This window comes from Corythoichthys intestinalis, chromosome 3, assembly GCF_030265065.1.
Source record: "Corythoichthys intestinalis isolate RoL2023-P3 chromosome 3, ASM3026506v1, whole genome shotgun sequence".
Taxonomy (NCBI): Eukaryota; Metazoa; Chordata; class Actinopteri; order Syngnathiformes; family Syngnathidae; genus Corythoichthys; species Corythoichthys intestinalis.
In genome coordinates this window covers 39,446,234-39,466,185 of record NC_080397.1, presented here as the reverse complement: position 1 = coordinate 39,466,185, position 19,952 = coordinate 39,446,234, and the positions used below count along the sequence as shown (strand labels likewise).

At 38.9% G+C, this 19,952-nt stretch overlaps 1 protein-coding gene across 1 annotated transcript in view; it reads left to right on the top strand.

The window, feature by feature from the left end:
• The first annotated feature begins 2,079 nt into the window (after nucleotides 1-2,079).
• Nucleotides 2,080-19,952, top strand: part of tacr1a (tachykinin receptor 1a) — a 73,378-nt gene continuing 55,505 nt past the window's right edge. Inside the window, exon 1 of the mRNA XM_057830879.1 lies at nucleotides 2,080-2,829. Coding sequence (XP_057686862.1) covers nucleotides 2,426-2,829 — 404 coding nt within the window. The 5' untranslated portion in view covers nucleotides 2,080-2,425. The remainder of the gene's footprint in view (nucleotides 2,830-19,952) is intronic.

The window sequence follows — 19,952 nt, the reverse complement described above, 5'->3', positions numbered from 1 at the left end:
AATGGAGTTACTCCCGTCAAAAATTGTGTCCTCTGGCCGCGGGAGCGGGGGCACACACACATTAGGTATGAGGGTTGTCGACTTAAACAATTAAGTGAAGCCAGAAAAGAAGCACAGCTATATATATCGTATTGGCCCGAATATACCCATTTACGACACTAGATAGCGCCAGATATCTTTGAAGCGATGTTCTGTCATGACAGATCTCAGCTACTCTCAAGTTGTATCAGTTTGCATTATTTCATTGCAATGTTTTTCCTTATTCAGATTTGTTTCAAGACTACAGTTACAGTTAGACTTCACTTTGATGGTTAATGCAGTTATTGCAATTTTGTTGTTTTATCACAATAGATTGGTTTATTTACATTTCAATAACCAGAAGCCATTAATTTACGAATGTGATTGCACTTTAGTTTACATATTTAAATGTTCAGATATTAAGATTTGAATGAGGCAAAATAACATGCTTTTTCTCTCAAATATATTACAATCATTGGTTTCGGATGTAATTATTTTCTGTATAAAAATTAATTTGGTGTTCAAAAAGTCTTTTTTCAAACTTGAGTGTTGAAAGAGAGGGGGTCGTCTTATAATCAGGGGCGTCTTAAATTCGGGCCAATACAGTATTTGGACACTCCGTACAGGACTTGAATTACAGTAAGAACAGTTATAGCTCATCAGAGGCGTAGCGAGGGTCCCCGGGGGCCCCAGGCAACAAGCAAGGGGCCCTTCGAGCGTGTGAAAGTACATAAGGGGGACAGTTGGACTTGGAGCAATAGAAAAAGAGTAGCAACACAAAAATATCACCATCGGATGCGGAGATATGTATATACCTTTGTGTGAAATCAGTAGTCAGATTGGCCCTACGACCCACCAAATTCAAATTATTCCGTAAAAACCACTGATTGGTGGACTACCGACCGAAATGAGTATTAAATTTGCTAATAAAATTGTTTAGGACTATTTTAAAAGCATATATGTTATATTTTTCCTATAGAGTATTCGACAAGGAATACGATAGACCCATTAGTAGACTTTTTTTGGGGAAAAATCACCATTTGTTTAAGTAGTCATATGAATAACGAGGTGGCCTGTGAAAATCAACATAAACCTACACGGCAAGGACTTTCCAGAGGGACTTGGTGAGTCACTCTTTAAGCAACCATGTGGTATTAATAGCTGATTGGACTTTCTTAAACATTTATTATCTACGTGACATGGTTAGTGCTGATTGGGATTAATAACAGAATCATTAGATAATCTGCCAAATGATTCCATGGTATTGAAACACTCCCTACACTTGTCGCTGCGACAGCGCAGTAAAGCTGCGTATGCTAAATCTGTTGGCCCTCTGGGGGCCCCTGCTGGCTGGGGGCCCTAGGCAATTGCCTGGTTTGCCTAATGGGGCGCGACGCCTCTGTAGGTCATCCTACGAGTAAAAAAGTGAAACATTGCCTTTCTTAACATTCAGTACGTATCATACGGTATACGACAGGAAAAAAAAGGTTTTGTTTTTTTTATGGATGTGCCATGTTTTAAAACCTCATAGTTAACTACATCACCAAAACATGGAAATCAAGCAAATCAGTGCAGTGCAGTGGCTCCACCCAGACTGGGGTAACTACATTGGCTCAACACCGGTGGGCGTACCATATTCAATGGACGACAATCTAAGCGAAAATTATAGCCTAAGCAGCCTGTTTTTAGAATTCCCCTCAAGAAAGATGGGAAACAAAAATAGCTAATTTTCAATTTATTATCATAAATATTCTTGTAAGTTAATTTATTGCCGACACTACGTTTTGGGGTCATCAACATATTGTGCCCCCCCCGCCCCAAAAGTCAAACTCCGCCTATGGGCATACGTCACTATATGTAAGATTGCCAACGGCCTCGGGTTGACAGGTGTGTTTGTGGAAGATGAAAAATACAGTGAGTGGAGTGGGGGCAGCTTTTTCACCAAATTAGTTAAAAATATATTAAATGGATATCAGCATATCAAAAATCGTGATATAAAATGGCCCATATAGCATTGGAACCAACGAAACATAATTTGATAGGGGGAGAGAAAAAAGTCCTTATCGTGGTACCACAGGGGGCAGTAGGAGGCAGGTTATAAATGTACGTGAGTTGATATTCTACAGCGTGTGTGCAACGTGTTGGAGTGAGAGGAAGACGGACCGTGACAGCTCAGAAAGGAATGAGCAGTGAGAAGAACTCCTCACATCATGGAGATAATTGTCCGCATTCCTAGTGCTTGCAGGGAGACGTGCGTAAAATACGCGCAGCTTTTTACGCATCGTGGAAAGGACGACGTCACACAAATTAGACTCTAAATGAATCTGTCTTACTTTCACGTGTGTATGTGAAACTTTTCTTTAATCGGACTGAATTAGAAAAAGACGCCGATCGTGAGAGAGGTAAAATGGACCCAATATTTGACGACGCTGACGAAGTCAACTTGACCAGCAGTGCCAACAACACGAACAACGGGACCGTGTACTGGAATCAATTTGTGCAGCCGCCCTGGAGAATATTCCTGTGGGCTATCGCCTACTGTTGTATAGTGATCGTGTCCGTTGTTGGCAATGTGACGGTGATTTGGATCATTATGGCGCACAAACGCATGAGGACGGTCACCAATTATTTCCTGCTCAATTTGGCGTTCGCCGAAGCCTCGATGTCGGCTTTCAACACGGTTATCAACTTCATCTACGCAGTGCACAACGATTGGTACTTTGGATTGGTCTACTGCCGCTTCCACAACTTCTTTCCAATAGCGGCCGTGTTTGCCAGCATTTACTCCATGACTGCCATCGCCCTGGACAGGTAGATCGCGACCATTCCTTTGCCCTTTGTGGACCTTTGTGCTTTTGTGATGTGAATGAAGAAAACTTTAGCTTCATAATTCCTGGGTGGAACATTATTTATTTGATTGTTTGTTTGTTTCCAAAAATGGCCCAGACATGTTGTTTAAATCAAAACAAAAATAAAAACTAATAGAAAAAAAAAACCTAATAGAAAAAAACAAAACAATTAATCACTATGATCATTTTATAATATTTTATATGGACTATACCGTAATCCTTCGTTTTTCGCGGTTAACAGGTACCAGAACCCGCCACGATAAGTGAAAAACCGCGAGGTAACCACCCCCATTTTTTTTTTTTTTTTTTTTTTTTTTTTTTGGGTGTTCAATATATTCATTCAGATTTAGCATTGGAAAGAGATAATATATTTATATTAGGGCTGTCAAAATTATCGCGTTAACGGGCCGTAATTAATTTTTAAAATTAATCACTTTAGAATATTTGACGCAATTGACGCACATGCCCCGCTCAGACAGATTTAAATGACAGTACAGTGAAATGCCAACATGTTGTGTTTTTTGGAGTTTTGCCGCCCTCTGCTGGCGCTTGGGTGCGACCTATTTTATAGGCTTCAGCACCCATGAGCATTGTCTAAGTAATTATTGACATCAACAATGGCGGGCTGCTAGTTTACTAATTTTATTAAAACGAAAACATTAAGAGGGGTTTACATATAAAATTTCTTTAACTTGTACTAGCATTTATCTTTTAAAAACTACAAGTCTTTCTATCCATGGATCGCTTTAACAGAATGTTAATAATGTTAATGCCATCTTGTTGATTTTTTGTTATAATAAACAAATACAGTCCTTATGTACCGTATGTTGAATGTATATATCCATCTTGTGTCTTATCTTTCCATTCCAACAATAATTTACAGAAAAATATTGCATATTTTATAGATGGTTTGAATTGCAATTAATTGCGATTAATTACGATTAATTAATTTTTAAGCTGTAATTAACTCGATTAAAAAATTTAGTCGTTTGACAGTCCTAATATATATATATATATATATATATATATATATATATATATATATATATATATATATATATATATATATATATATATACATATATACATACATATTTACATACATATATATATACACATATATATACATACATACATACATACATACATACATACATACATACATACATACATACATGCATATCTATATATATTAGGGGTGCAATGGTACACAAAAATCTCGGTTCGGTACGTACCTCGGTTTTGAGGTCACGGTTCGGTTCATTTTCGGTACAGTTAAAAAAACAAAATGCAAAATGTGCTAGTTGTTTATTACACACTTTTGTGCTTTCAACAATAGGAACATTAGCCTATACAAAGCTGGAATTCTGCTCAAAAAGTGGCGGGTATTTAAAGATAATCCAACAATAATTTGCGTGTATTTGTCAGCTTTCTTTCTGAAAGAAAGAAGAAGTTCTGTGCTAAAGAGAAAAGCAATCCCAATGACAAAGATTTTAACATGTATTTTACAAATGAAATGCCTCAATGAACCATTTTTTTTCTTATGAACGGTTTTTAAAAGCTTTATTGGTGGATTTTAAGTTAAAGTGCCACACAGAAATTAATAAAATTAGATGTGTAAGCAGGATGTGTGTATTATTCTTATTATTTAATTACAGGGGTTTTAGCTCATTTCAATGTATTTTATTTAAATGGGCTATTATTTATTTTATCATGTGTTTATATTTTACAAATGTGATGTAGTATTTTTTTATTGTATATTTTATGTTGTATAATTTTAGTTCCTATGTGAATATTAGTCCCTACTTGTTTTGTTGTGGTAGGAGGGTTTTGTATTGAACATGGGGCTGTGTTGGTTATTATTATAGCAGAGAATACAGCAGTAAATCAACAAAGACAAGTCAACTGTGCCCCGATCTACCACTCAAGAGATCTGACCAACTCAAAAAGTAGGTTATGATCGCATATTAGTTTGAAAATTGACCAGATCCACTGTATTTTTACACGAGTGACTTCCGGCCCGATCCTAGCTACTGGTAGTAGTATTGACACAGGACGGCCGCCTCTCGCGTCAAATCATAAACTCTGCCGTTCTTTTCGCGTCCGTCGCATTGAGCCGCTTCTGGGACGCATCCAACACGTGGCCGCACTGCGACTGGTGTGCATTAGCTGATTGACTCTAATGCCCGCATTTCACTGCGTTCTCGCGGCGGCCACGTTGTCGCGCCGTTGACGTATCTGGGTTATACTGTCCTACCGGGTTGGTCCTCATTATAGTAGAGACAACGGAGTAAATATAATCTACACAAAGAAACTGTAACCCGATCGACTCACAGCCTCGAAAAGTAAGGGTTATATTACGTCAGAAACTCGTTCAGTACGCGTCCGTTTCGAACCGAGCACCACGTACCGAAACGGTTCAATACTATTACATGTACCGTTACACCCTTAGCTGGTAGTAATAGTTAGTTAGCTCCAGCTAACAGCAGGTAGTCCCATGTAATTAATAAACCAAATGCTCCGTGTTTGACAAATAAAAACCTGGCTCGCACACAACAATCTCTGTCTTACTTTTTGTTTTTTTGTGTTCAAAAGTTACATCCGAGCTCCAAAATAACTCTGCTACTTAGCTGCTGCTAGATAGTTAGTCTGAAATGAATTCCTCGGCGTTCTCCTGCCTCCGCCTTCCCCTCTTCTCTGACTGGGCATCCGCCTTGCGCTCCGTCGCGGGTCGCTGGCTGGGCGGCGGTGTATCAGTGGGGTGTTGCCTGCACCGGCGGGGGGCCCTGCCCTGCCTTGGGCTTAGTGGGCCGCTGGGTTTCCCGTGGCGTGCCGTGCCGGTTGGGGGGCTGCGGCTGTGGCTCGTGGCCGGGGTGGGACGGGCGGGGGTGGGGATAGACGTGGGGTTGGTGGTGCGTCCCCTCCTGCCATCCCTGAAGGCCGGTTGATGGGTGCACGGGTGGCCCGGGGGACCACCCTGGATCCCGGGGGGGGGGGGGGGGGGGGGGTTGCGATGGCTCCTTTGCTGGGCTGCGGGAGGAGGGATGGGCTGCGCTTGACCCCCCGCCCACCCTCCCTCCCCGGGCTGGCTGGGTGGGGGCCGTGGCCCTGGGTCGGCTCCCGCGCGGCTTCTCCGCCCGTCTGCGTGGCTGTCGCGCGTCCGGTGGGGCTCGCGTGCTGCGGGATGCGGTAGTGCATGCTCGGGTTGGGGGTCTGGGTGCCGGGATTGGCGATGGGGCGGCGTAGGGTTGATCGCCAACGGGCTTACATTCATAAGAGATTCACATGATTACTGGGTTCTAGATCACAGAACTGATTTGTGTAGACTCTACCTCTTTAAATCACTTAGCTTATAGACACCCCCACCCCTGTCCCCCTCTTTCACTGGACAATAGGCCCCCACATGGTGTAAACCGGAAATACATCTCGCTGACGATGGCACCAGCATATTATTAATTAGTCTAGATGTTCTATGTATTTCTTGTTGTTGTTTGTGTATGTGTTTCTTTTCTTTCTTCTCTTGTGTTGCTTTTCTTCTGTCCCCCCATAATCCCTTCCTGTTCGCTGCTTTGTCATAATAAAAAGGTATTTTGAATGATCACAATGGGAATATATTAGATTCTCAATGTGAAACATTAAAACTGTTCAGACAACCCGGGCACTTAGATTTCCATTCTCTGTGTCAAACAGCTGAACAGGACAGGTTTAAAATAAAAAAAAATAATAATAAAAAATAAAAAAAAGAAATGCATTGTGAAGGTTCTAGTAGAGTAGGTGTGCACTCTTTTTACTGCTGTCTTCTGGAGCTTCAACTGTGTTTCTCACTTTACGCATAAATGAGTACAGAAGCTGAGCTCATTCACGTATGATTATCATCAGTGCACAGACATAAAGAATTACTGTGTTGTGAGTGAAAGTCATGGCATTAGCCTCTTTGATTATATATATGTAACCGGTGTGAAACACGCCGCACCCTGACGCGATCCGCTCCCACCTCTCTGACCAGGCTGGGATGCAACATGAATGCATCGGAGGGAAGGTTTTTCCACGCACCGCTTCACACACGCGGACCTGCGTGTACCCGTTACACATGTATACCAGTCTTTGTTTGCTGTTTGTGAAGTTTTGCGCTTGTACGCTATGTTCACTTACATCCTGTGTAACTCCTGGGGCATGAAAAAGTGTGTGGCACTTCTAATTTTTAAATTCAGTTTTAAGGTGCACAGTCACAAGGTTTAAACACAATTGCAAGCAAGATAGGCAGAAGCATTAAATTCCAATAATAAAAATTAAACAAAACTTCTGGATTCCTTCAAATTACCAGAGCGGTTGTTTTTTTTCCCCTGTGACTTATTTGTCACTTTCATGAATTTTTCCATTTCCATCACCTCAGACATCACTTTGATGCAGCTAAACAGCATCAGCACCATATACAGAGCCCAAAACCCTTTTTTAAATATGGTCAGTCTACCTCTTTTGCAACACGCCCACGAGCAGCTGGTGTTAGCTGATTGAGTTAACGCGCAATTTAGCGCCCACTGTTTGGGAAATTACACTCTAAATGCGCATTCCCTTTTGTGATTCATGTTAGTGTGTTAATTGATTTGTGTGTGACAAGACTTTGATTGTGGCCACTTGGGGTGCCCCAAATTGTTTTTTATTTAAAAATATTGAAAGTCAAAATTAAAAGCAAAGTGACGAAAAAAGCATTTTCAGTTGATTATTATTCAGTCCTAATAGTCAACACACTCAAACACAAAAGGACACCACACCAGGACATCTGGACTGATTATTTAATTGCAGACTTATTGACTTATGCCTGCGTTGCCATTCGGTTATGAGCAGTGTTGTTACTAAAGCGCCTGCGTTGCCATTTGGTTATGAGCAGTGTTGTTACTAACGCGTTACTAAGTAAAACGTTATTGTAATCTGATTACTTTCTTTCAGTAATGAGCAGTCTAACGCGTTCATTTTGCCACACCAGTAATCTGACTAAAGTTAGTTTCCTTAGTGTCTGTGCGTTACTATTTTGTTATTGACTCATAATGTATGTAGAATGAAGAATATTGTAGTCATGTACAAAGAGCATTTTGTATAGAAAATGTTAGAAAGGTTCCCACTATGCGTTTGTTTCCATGGTAACCGCTCATAGTTACTTCCTGTTTTGGTCTCGAGTCACACGCGCTAACTGTTTTGGGACTGAGAAAAGCATGTAGAGCGAGGGTGCACATTCGAGCCGAGTGCAGCCACATGTTGAGATGTGCGAGGGAACATTAATCTGTGTGCGTCCTTGAATGAACGTGAGTATTTTTCCTTCATTCTGGAGGGTTCCAGCGATAGGTTGGAGCTGCTACATGCGCGGCCGTTGCAATGGCGGATAGTCGTCGAGCATTGTTTACATCTGTTTTATAACTGGTGTGAGATTTTCAGGTGTGCCGCGAGAAATTATCCAATATCGCATTTTTTAAAAAATTTTTACGTCGTCGGGCGGATTTGCAGAAGGAAGGAAGGAAGGAAGGACCAGGTAGAAGGTTTCGGTTGTTTGCAAATGAGCGAGGTATTGCTCGTGTCGCATTTCGAGAACCGCTCGGATTTCTAGCCACCTTGCTGTCCGCGACAATGTGGACCCCAGCACGTCTACTGTACATCATTGGATTAGACTCGTCAAGTGTTGATATACACGAAAGTGCCCTTCCCATATGTGACGACGGTCAATCCTCACCCTGTGGTTTATTCCAACACATTCTCGAGGACAGCAAGGTGGCTGATGGCTAGAAATCCGAGCAGTTCTTGAATGCGACACAAGAAAGTCTCCAACAGCGCCACGGTGCCAAGCAAGCTTACACGTCATCTCCAAACGAAACACCTGTCGCTTCAAAACAAGTCGATGGACTATTTTGTTTGCCTTCGTGAAAACGGAGAAACAGAAAACATTTTTGAGAAAAACTACAAAGGTAAATGAGAAAGTCATCAAATCCAGTTACCTTGTTGCTGAACTTGCTGCTAAATTCAAAAAGTCCCACACTGTGGCAGAGAAATTAATACTACTTGCCTGCGAAGTAATTGTCAGCTAGATGCTCGGCCCTGATGCTGTTAAAGACATTGCTAAAGTCCCCCTGTCTGATAAGGCTGAGCTTTTCAAGCCTAACTGCGATAAAAAAAATAAATAAAAACAGAGAGACAAAGAGCTATTGAAGAAGAACTTTGTGTGCGTCTTTCTTCAATTTTGTGTTCATCTAGACAGGCTCAAGTCACACTGAGTTAGAATAAATATTGAGAAATTATTGGATAATTAAATATACTGTACAGGAAGTAATTTTGAAACATTTTTGGTTTGTGGTGTGCCGTGACATTTTTTCCTTTGTAAAAACGTGCCATGACTCAGAAAAGTTTGAAAAACACTGGTTTACATCATATTCGTGTTGCACTTTTACAGTGTTGTTAATAACGGCGTTAGAATATAACGGCTTTACTAGCGGCGTTATTTTCTTCCGTAGTGAGTAATCTAATTAATTACTTTTCTCATCTTGGCAACGCCGTTACCGTTACTGAGGTGGGAAAGGCGTGCGTTACTATGCGTTACGATGTTGGTTGACTGACGCGAGAAAAGTCTGAAAAAGACGGACTCACGGAGACGAGAGAGCAGAGCAGGAGTGGGGAGGAGGCAAGGGAGTGTGACACCGTAGCAAACGCGATGCTACTACGCTAGGTGGCTCCAATAAAACCTGACTGTAGCTGATAGCCTACAAACTACGCCCACATGATGCTTCGGTAGATATCACATATATACAGAACTAGATGCAAATGACAGAAACGGCGGCATTAGCAACATGTATAATAAAGAACTAGATGCGATTAGATCCAACTAGAAACAGCCGCCATCTTAAAGCAGGAGACTAAGGAAGGATCTGTTGTAGAGATCCTTCCTAGCGAACCTAAGTAACTTTTTATCTAAAATACTCATAAATCGGCAAAACTTAACTTAAATCTGTCTTTAAATGATAAAACAGTTTTAAAACTTACACATGTCAAAAATAGACAGAAGGAAACTACTGCAATAACGGGAGCAATTTTAACAACTTTAACGGGTGATTCACAACATTAAATGACTTCCACACATGGTAAAGGTTACTATGTAGTTATCGCAATAATCGGAATACCCCTGTGTCTAGTTAAGTTTAGGGTAAAGAATTGGGCTAGGGCCAATTGTCCCAAAAACCCTTTAAACTTCACATTGCGTGACCTTTTATTTTTCTTTTTTTTTTTTTTTGGAAAAAAAAAAAACCATGAAAATTACCACCAGTTACTTTGCCAAGTAACTAATTACTCTTATATTCAGGTAAATGAGTTACTAACTCAATTACTTTTTGGGAGAATTAATTTGTAACTGATATGAATTTTTAAAAAGTAAGATTAACAACACTGCACATTTATGCCCTGAAGTGGCTTGTTCGTTTAGCGTCATTGTGATGTGCTGTAAGTCCGATTGAGTCTAAAGTGCTTAGTTGCTGCCACGGTTTGTGGCCAAATTCCTTACTTCCAGGTTGTGTGGCGAATTTGTGCCCGCCCCTACCTTTGTGCTTATTCTTTTGTGCAGTTCATTTGTGTGTTGTTGATTATTGTGCAGTCAGTTTGCATTGTTTTACATTGGCACTGATATGCTGTTAACCCTAACCCCTACCTAAACCCTAACCAAAAGTTCTATTTGTTTGACATTAGGCTTAATCTTTGTGTTAGCTGGGGTTTAATTAGTCGGTGGAGTTGATTTCAACAAATTTCATGCAGTTTGTCAGTTAATTGTGTGTTTCAGGGCTCCAGAGTGGCTAAGGTTGGTGAGTCAATGGTGGTTGAAATCAACTCAATCGACTAATTAAACCCCCACTAACTCGCCTTATGTGAAAAATTCTGATCTTCCCCTTTAAATTCAATTATCGGAATGTCAGTTACATACGATGACATTTTTCTGTTGCCATTCAAATGTTGAGGCAGCAATAGGAGAAAAAAATGGTAAAAAGTAACAGATAAATTACTTTTAAAGTAACTTAGTTATTGTGATAATAAAGTAATCAGTAAAGTAAGCAGATTACTTTTTTGGGGCGTAATCAGTAATTGAAATACTTTGTCAAGTGAACTGTGACAACACTGGTTATGAGTTAGTCATGAAAAGGTATGTACTCACAGCAGAGTACTATGAATTACAATACCTATGTTGACTGAAGGTTATGAGTTCCTTTCAAGGCCGTGAATCATGCCTGTTTAATTGAAGGACAGAATGAAACACAAAACTACTATATAAAACACATTGGAAACTGAATGCGGTACCATTTTTGGACTGTATAGCGAAAGAAAAGAACGCGTTGGAGCATCGCTTATGGTTTGAATGGATTGAATTTGTGTTGGATAAGACGTGACAAAATAATTTACATGCAGGAAGTGCTCCAGCACTAATTTAATATCATATTAAAGATTTTAATTTTGTTGGAAGCATTTTTTTCTGCGTAAAAAGTGTACAGCATAGAGAGGAAATGGTTCCCTTGTATTCCTCAGTTTTGAGGTTGAAGCTTCCTGTGTGGTTTCCATTTTTATTTCAAGCTGAAGGCATGTCAACTCACCACTCAGTTTGTTGTTGTTCTTCTTCTTGTTCATGTGGACAATAACCAGAAGCTTGAACTACTCCTCCATCGTTCGTCAAACGATCATCTTGAAAATTGGGAAGTATGTAGCATGGGCCAGTATCAATCGATGCTCGGTGCTCGATTTTTCTTTTAATTTCTTTCTTTTTTTCTTTTTTTTTTTTTAAATCAAAGCTGATTAATAAATTGCAGGTTTGTTGCCTCTAGTTTACAAATTAGTTGGTAGAAGGCCGCCTTCAGCCTATAATAGCACACTATGTAGTGCTTGTTTATACAATTCAGTGCTATCTACAGTATACAGTGGGGCAAATAATTAATTAGTCAACCACCAATTGTAAAAGTTCTCCTACTTGGAAAGATTAGAGAGGCCTGCAATTGTCAACATGGGTTCCATGAGAGACAGAATGTGAAAAAAAAACAGAAAATCACATTGTTTGATTTTTAAAGAATTCATTTGCAAATCATGGTGGAAAATAAGTATTTGGTCACCTACAAACAAGCAAGATTTCTGGCTGTCAAAGAGGTCTAACTTCTTCTAACGAGGTCTAACGAGGCTCCACTCGTTACCTGTATTAATGGCACCTTTTTTAACTCATTATCAGTATAAAAGACACCTGTCCACAAACTCAGTCAGTCACACTCCAAACTCCACTATGGCCAAGACCAAAGAGCTGTCGAAGGACACCAGAGACAATATATATATATATATATATATATATATATATATATATATATATATATATATATACATATAATATACAGTATATACAGGGGTAAAAGTGGGCCAGAACGGTCAGGAACGCAGTTCCGGTATAAGATTCAGGGCCAGAACGCAGTTCCGGTATAAGATTCAGGGCCGGAATGCTGTTTCGGTACACGGTGCTTTGATTCCGAAAATATGACAGCAGCTTTCAAAACGCTATGTAAAAAAAAAAAAAAAAGCTGAGCTGCCACACATGCATTTCATCCCCAAGAAGAAAACAATCTACCAACATCAGATTTACATACACAAGTGTTAACAACAAGCATAATAAAGTGCTTGTATAGTGTAATGAATTTCCACCAATATTTATTTTATTCCACGGACGGCATGGAGGTTGGGGAAACCTCCATGTCGTCTGATAACTAGCTGCTGCAGTTATCAGAGTCTGACGATGATGAGTCACGTTAATGTGCGAATGCACGCAGCAAAGCAAAATGTCTGGACTCATTTATCGGTTCAATTTGCTGACATGCTGATATGTGATCAGCAAAGATAGCTCTGATTGGTTCAAACGTGCATGTTTTCTGGAACAGCAAGAAAAAAAAAAGGTTGTTGAATTGATGCGACAAAAAAAGGGCATTGTTTTTTTTTTTTTTTTAAAGGGCAATGTAACATAAACTAGATTAAATCTTTAAGAGCAACGAAAGAGTTGAGTAGGCTTATTTATTATATTTAGTTTTATTTGCTCTGATGGGGAGGTTCAGAACATCTTAGCTGCCAATGTGCACTTTGGACTTATATTTAAAAAGTCAATGTTTGCGTGATCTTCAAAATATATTCCATTTCACTCTGCATAATATAAGTCATTTGTACTTATTTTTCTGAATGTATGTTACTTATATCTTTATTGTTAAAAAAATTTTTAGGGCTGTCAAACGATTAAAATTTTCAATCAAGTTAATTACGGCTTAAAAATGAATTAATCGGAATTAATCGCAATTCAAAACATCTATAAAATATGCCATATTTTTCTGTAAATTATTGTTGGAATGGAAAGATAAGACACAAGATGGATATATACATTCAACATACGGTACATAAGTACTGTATTTGTTTATTATAACAATAAATCAACAAGATAGCATTAACATTATTAACATTCTGTTAAAGCGATCCATGGATAGAAAGACTTGTAGTTCTTAAAAGATAAATGTTAGTACAAGTTATAGAAATTTTATATTGGAACCCCTCTTAATGTTTTCGTTTTCATAAAATTTGATAATAAAATTTCCAATCAAAAAATAAACTAGTAGCCCGCCATTGGTGATTTCAATAATGACACAATGCTCATGGGTGCTTAAGCCCATAAAGTCAGTCACAACCAAGCGCCAGCAGAGGGCGACAAAACTCCAAAAAACACAAGTGACAAGTGGACATTTCACTTTGCTGTCATTTTAATCTGTTTGAGCGGGGCATGTGCGTTAACTGGGTGAAATATTTTACCGTGATTAATTAAAAAAATTAATTACCGCCCGTTAACGTGATAATTTTGACAGCCCTAGAATAAATAAATAAATAAATAATTGTTTACATTAACTTCAATTTTAATATACATCCTATGTTCTTAAGTAGTTAAAATTGAGATTTGGCATTAAGTATGTGAGGAAATGAGTGAAAATAAAAATTAGGAGATGGTTCGGGTTATTGCTGTTTTTGTTAACTTTTATTTTGCAAATCATTGAAAAAATACCATTTTGAATGAAAATCAGTTTTTGTATGTGTTATAGAAATAACTGTGCTAAAACAGTTTTCTTTGCATTTCAGTAGTTTAAAAAAAAAAAAAAAAAAGAAAAACAAAGAAAATTTCTGGCTCCGTGGCGACCTTCACGTCGGGGAGTTCCGGCAAGAAATTCTAGCCACTTTCACCCCTGAGTATAAATATACAGTATATATATATACATATATATAAAATATATATATACATATATATAAAAAATATATATATATATATAAAATATATATTATATATATATATATATATATATATATATATATATATATATATATATATATATACAGTGCCTTGCAAAAGTATTCGGCCCCCTTGAATCTTGCAACCTTTCGCCACCTTTTAGGCTTCAAACATAAAGATATGAAATTTAATTTTTTTGTCCAGAATCAACAACAAGTGGGACACAATCGTGAAGTGGAACAACATTTATTGGATAATTTAAACTTTTTTAACAAATAAAAAACTGAAAAGCGGGGCGTGCAATATTATTCGGCCCCTTTACTTTCAGTGCAGCAAACTCACTCCAGAAGTTCAGTGAGGATCTCTGAATGATCCAATGTTGTCCTAAATGACCGATGATGATAAATAGAATCCACTTGTGTGTAATCAAGTCTCTGTATAAATGCACCTGCTCTGTGATAGTCTCAGGGTTCTGTTTAAAGTGCAGAGAGCATTATGAAAACCAAGGAACACACCAGGCAGGTCCAAGATACTGTTGTGGAGAAGTTTAAAGCCGGATTTGGATACAAAAAGATTTCCCAAGCTTTATCAAGGAGCACTGTGCAAGCCATCATATTGAAATGGAAGGAGCATCAGACCACTGCAAATCTACCAAGACCCGGCCGTCCTTCCAAACTTTCTTCTCAAACAAGGAGAAAACTGATCAGAGATGCAGCCAAGAGGCACATGATCACTCTGGATGAACTGCAGAGATCTACAGCTGAGGTGGGAGAGTCTGTCCATAGGACAACAATCAGTCGTACACTGCACAAATCTGGCCTTTATGGAAGAGTGGCAAGAAGAAAGCCATTTCTCAAAGATATCCATAAAAAGTCTTGTTTAAAGTTTGCCACAAGCCACCTGGGAGACACACCAAACATGTGGAAGAAGGTGCTCTGGTCAGATGAAACCAAAATTGAACTTTTTGGCCACAATGCAAAACGATATGTTTGGCGTAAAAGCAACACAGCTCATCACCCTGAACACACCATCCCCACTGTCAAACATGGTGGTGGCAGCATCATGGTTTGGGCCTGCTTTTCTTCAGCAGGGACAGGGAAGATGGTTAAAATTGACTGGAAGATGGATGAGCCAAATACAGGAACATTCTGGAAGAAAACCTGTTGGTATCTGCACAAGACCTGAGACTTGGACGGAGATTTATCTTCCAACAGGACAATGATCCAAAACATAAAGCCAAATCTACAATGGAATGGTTCAAAAATAAACGTATCCAGGTGTTAGAATGGCCAAGTCAAAGTCCAGACCTGAATCCAATTGAGAATCTGTGGAAAGAGCCGAAGACTGCTGTTCACAAACACTCTCCATCCAACCTCACTGAGCTCGAGCCGTTTTGCAAGGAAGAATGGGCAAGAATGTCAGTCTCTCGATGTGCAAAACTGATAGAAACATACCCCAAGCGACTTGCAGCTGTAATTGGAGCAAAAGGTGGCGCTACAAAGTATTAACGCAAGGGGGCCGAATAATATTGCACGCTCCACTTTTCAGTTTTTTATTTGTTAAAAAAGTTTAAATCATCCAATAAATTTTGTTCCACTTCACGATTGTGTCCCACTTGTTGTTGATTCTTGACAAAAAAATTAAAATTTTATATCTTCATGTTTGAAGCCTGAAATGTGGCGAAAGGTTGCAAGGTTCAAGGGGGCCGAATACTTTTGCAAGGCACTGTATATATATATATATATATATATATATATATATATATATATATATATTTTTTTTTTTTTTTTTTTTTTTTAAGTCAAATAAACTTACCGGTACATTAGTGATTTCTTTTGGGCTGGAAATGATTAATGCAATTCAAGCACATGCTAAAAATGTGCAGAGAATGAGAACAATTTTATCTGGATGCTACACGGTTAAGTTGAGTCATTAGCCTCATCACTTACAATTCGAAGCACTGGTATTAGTATTTGTGAAAATAGCAAATTAATTTTACTGTTGTTGAAAAATCAAATCATTTTCAGTTAGCAAAAATGAACTGCATACCGTATGTAACTTTACGTTTCTGCAATTGATTATACAAATACTTTTTTAATAGTGTTACAGCTCATAACAAGTAGCTCTTATGGCTTTTTTCATGGGAGACAAATAGAGCTTTTTTTTAAATATCCTGCAGATTTTTTTTTTTAGTTTTTATAACTTTATTTTATCTTGTAAGAGGTTTATCTTTACAAAACATGTGTACAGTAATTACAAAATTTTGATTGTAGCAATTATATAATGCAGAGCATGTCACAGTCATGATAATTTCATACAGTCCATCCATTGCAGTAAAACCTTAAATTGCATCAGTGGTTGTACAATAAATTGCAAGTTGACTTCAGCCGCTGACACATGAAAAGGGATTAGGGAGTATATACTGTAAATGATTAATGAACTTCTTATATGGCAACTTTCATGGCACCCAAGGAGGCTTAGCAGCTTCTTGTGACCTAATTAAAATGTATCAGATGTAAAATGTAATCTGATCTCCATCAAAGTCACAACAATAAACCAACTGTCTGCCTTAACCTAGACCAAACATTTTTTCAGTATACACAATGACAAATTATTCATTTATGAGACACGCACGCAAATTATCGACAACTTGAGGAAATTTAGCAGCATTGCTACTTTCCTGCAGCAATGGATGCTATTTTGCTGTGGGCTAAGTGCTATATTCTGATTTGCTAAGTGTATCATTTAGACTAGGGGTCCTCAAACTAGTCCACATTGGGTGCTGGATTTCTTTCCAACTAAACAGGATGTCTCCTTGGCACCATTCTGGTTTCTTAAAGGTATAATCAGTTGATTGTAGTCAGGTGCTGCCTGTTTTCGCAGAGACCTCATTGGTTACCGGTGTGCAGCGGCACAGTAGTGTGCCGAAATTAGCCGATTTATGACAGCGCCGCAGTTTGTTTGCTTTCCCGCAAGACGGACGCACGGCAGTTATTCTTGTGGGAGAAATCAACATGCATTCCAAGAATGTTAGTGCAGGTGGTGAAAAAAGGTGACGCTTTCCATTGAAATGAAGATGGAAATGATAGAAAAATATGGCGTGGTGTGCGCGTCCGTAAACTAGCTCGACATTACGGCCGTAGAATGTCTATGATCTGGATGGTCCTCCTCAGACCTCCGTTCGCCATTTTTTTACAAGTTAAGGTGACAAGTTAGGGTTTTCCTTACAATTAAAAGATTGTGGCGCACCGCCACTCCAAAATAAAAGCCACCACGGCTTGCAAATGAGTTTTGTTTGAGGCCGTTTCAAAGTAGTGGCAGCCTAGTCTGAAGGGTTCAGCGGCAAACTATTCATTGTGTATTGTAATGTCCGTAACTATGCACGGCCCCCTTAAGAGACGATCGGACTGGGGAGCTGTGACATAGGGGTAAGTGAATTGGAAGATGGGAGAACGGGTGAGATAGCGAGAGATAGCGGTCGCATGTCGCAGCAGCCCGCTGTAATTTTGTTATTGTTTTTCTTTATTATTGTTGCCACAATAAAGTGGGTAAGTCAATACCGACTCCTCTCCATTTCTCCAATCCGGGGCATTACAGTATTTTGGATGGAACTTTTCGGCGAAAGTGAGCAGTGGACGGCCGTCTTGGACGGAACGGCAAGTTTAAAAGAATTTGCGCCAAGAGGCGGAGCGCGGGGCAGGCGTACTTATACCTGAGCTATCAGGCTGTTTCGGTCGACGGATATACGCAATCACGGCTGATGAAACCTTGATAATGCGCTTTTTTCCCCCAAGTTTTGCGAGCTCTGGGACACTTAAAAAAATAACTCTCATACCTTTCCTTGTTAAGCTAAATGGTACCTCGATGTACGTTTGTGTGGAAATGTAGTTCACGAACAGCAACAAAAAAAACTGTTCACCTTCTCACCGAAACTAGTAAAACTCTTTACACGGCTTTTAGAATTTTCCCCTACTCCTTGAAATGGGTCCGTTAAGTTATGTATTAGGGCCAAATAAAAGGAAAAAGAAAGACTATGAGAGGTAAGTCGTACTATTTGTACGAGAAAAAAACTATTATTACCTAGGGGTAATGTAGCTGTAATCAGCTACGCATTATACGTACATGTACCGTAGGTGAGAGCTACGACATTAGCCTGGCTTATGAAATATTTTGAATAGAACTTTGTTATGGTTCTTCTTGGGGGAAAAAAATCTCATTTGTCATGATATGACGCAATTTCGCCCTTGCACGACATGGTGAGGCTGTACGAATCCGATGCAGCCCACCACCACAGCTTCAAAAATCCTTCGGGAAACTATGCAATGATTATTGTGGTAACATCGTCAAAGAAATCGCCAGCTTCGTCAGGTTTTTAATCATTTATTTCAGAACTTGTGCAACACAACACGCCTATTTTTCGCCGCAGTTGACGCCAACAACAAACATTGAAAGAGAAAGTAAAATCTCTACGGCGCCTATCTCACTGTCACGTCACCCAAGCGATCAGGTACAGCATGCAAAACACATCCGCCACATTAGAACCCGATTTGTTACATTATTACAGGAATTATTAATATCATTTAGGGCTGTCAAACGTTAAAAAAATTTAATCGAGTAAATCACAGCTTGAAAATTGATTAATCGTAATTAATTTGCAATTCAAATCGTGTCTAGAATATGCCATATTTTTCTGTAAATTATTGTTGGAATGGAAAGATAAGACACAAGACGGATATATACATTCAACATACTGTACATTAGTACTGTGTTTGTTTATTATAACAATAAATCCACTAGATGGCATGAACATTAACATTCTTTCTGTTAAAGGGATCCACGGATAAAAAGACTTGTAGTTCTTAAAAGATAAATGTTAGTACAAGTTATAGTAATTTTATATTAAAACCCCTCTTAATGTTTTCGTTTTAATAAAATTTGTAAAATATTCAATCATAAAATAAACTAGTAGCTCGCCATTGTTGACGTCGCCGAGTGGTGACGTCACATGGGTCCCTGCCGTTCTTCCACAGTGTCTTTAACTACATAAGGTAGTGATTGAAATACACCACAAGGTGTCAACGGCGAGTTTTAAATTACTTATAAATCAAGCCAATGAGCATGTTTTGTCCCTCGACTGACGCTGTAGTTCCCTGTTTACTGGTCCAATCCATTGTACTTCTTGGTCATTTGAGTGCTGGCTTCACAATGTACGACACCTCTGAGAGTTTGTATATTGTGACTAAATATTGCCATCCAGTGTATTTGTTGAACTAAACGAAATGTTTGAATAGAGTTTGACCAAAGTCTGAGTAAGTTTTATGCGGATTTTGCATAGCTATTTTGATTGGGAATGCCAGTTCTCTTTGCACTGTTGTTTAACTGTGTAAGAATAGGGCCTCATTAGTACAGATTGAAGCGCTTTTCTTTTTGTGATCTTTTTTTTTTTTTTTTTTTTTTTTTTTTTGAGAGATGGGATTATTATTTTTGTTGTGCTTTCACTAAATGATACTTATGTTTGTTCTGAAGGAGTTGCCAAAGCTTATGCCAATAAACGGCGCAGTCCAATGAACGCCTGTGTCCACTCGCCTTTCTGTGCCTCTTAGCTCTCAATGTGCAAAAAACGGCGTTATTGTAATCTGTTTGAGGCAATGCATGAGCGGGTCATTCCGCGTATGCATTAAATGCGTAAAATATATTAACGTGATTAATTTTTAAAAATTCATTACCGCCCATTAACGCGATAAATTTGACAGCACTAATATTATTATATCATTATT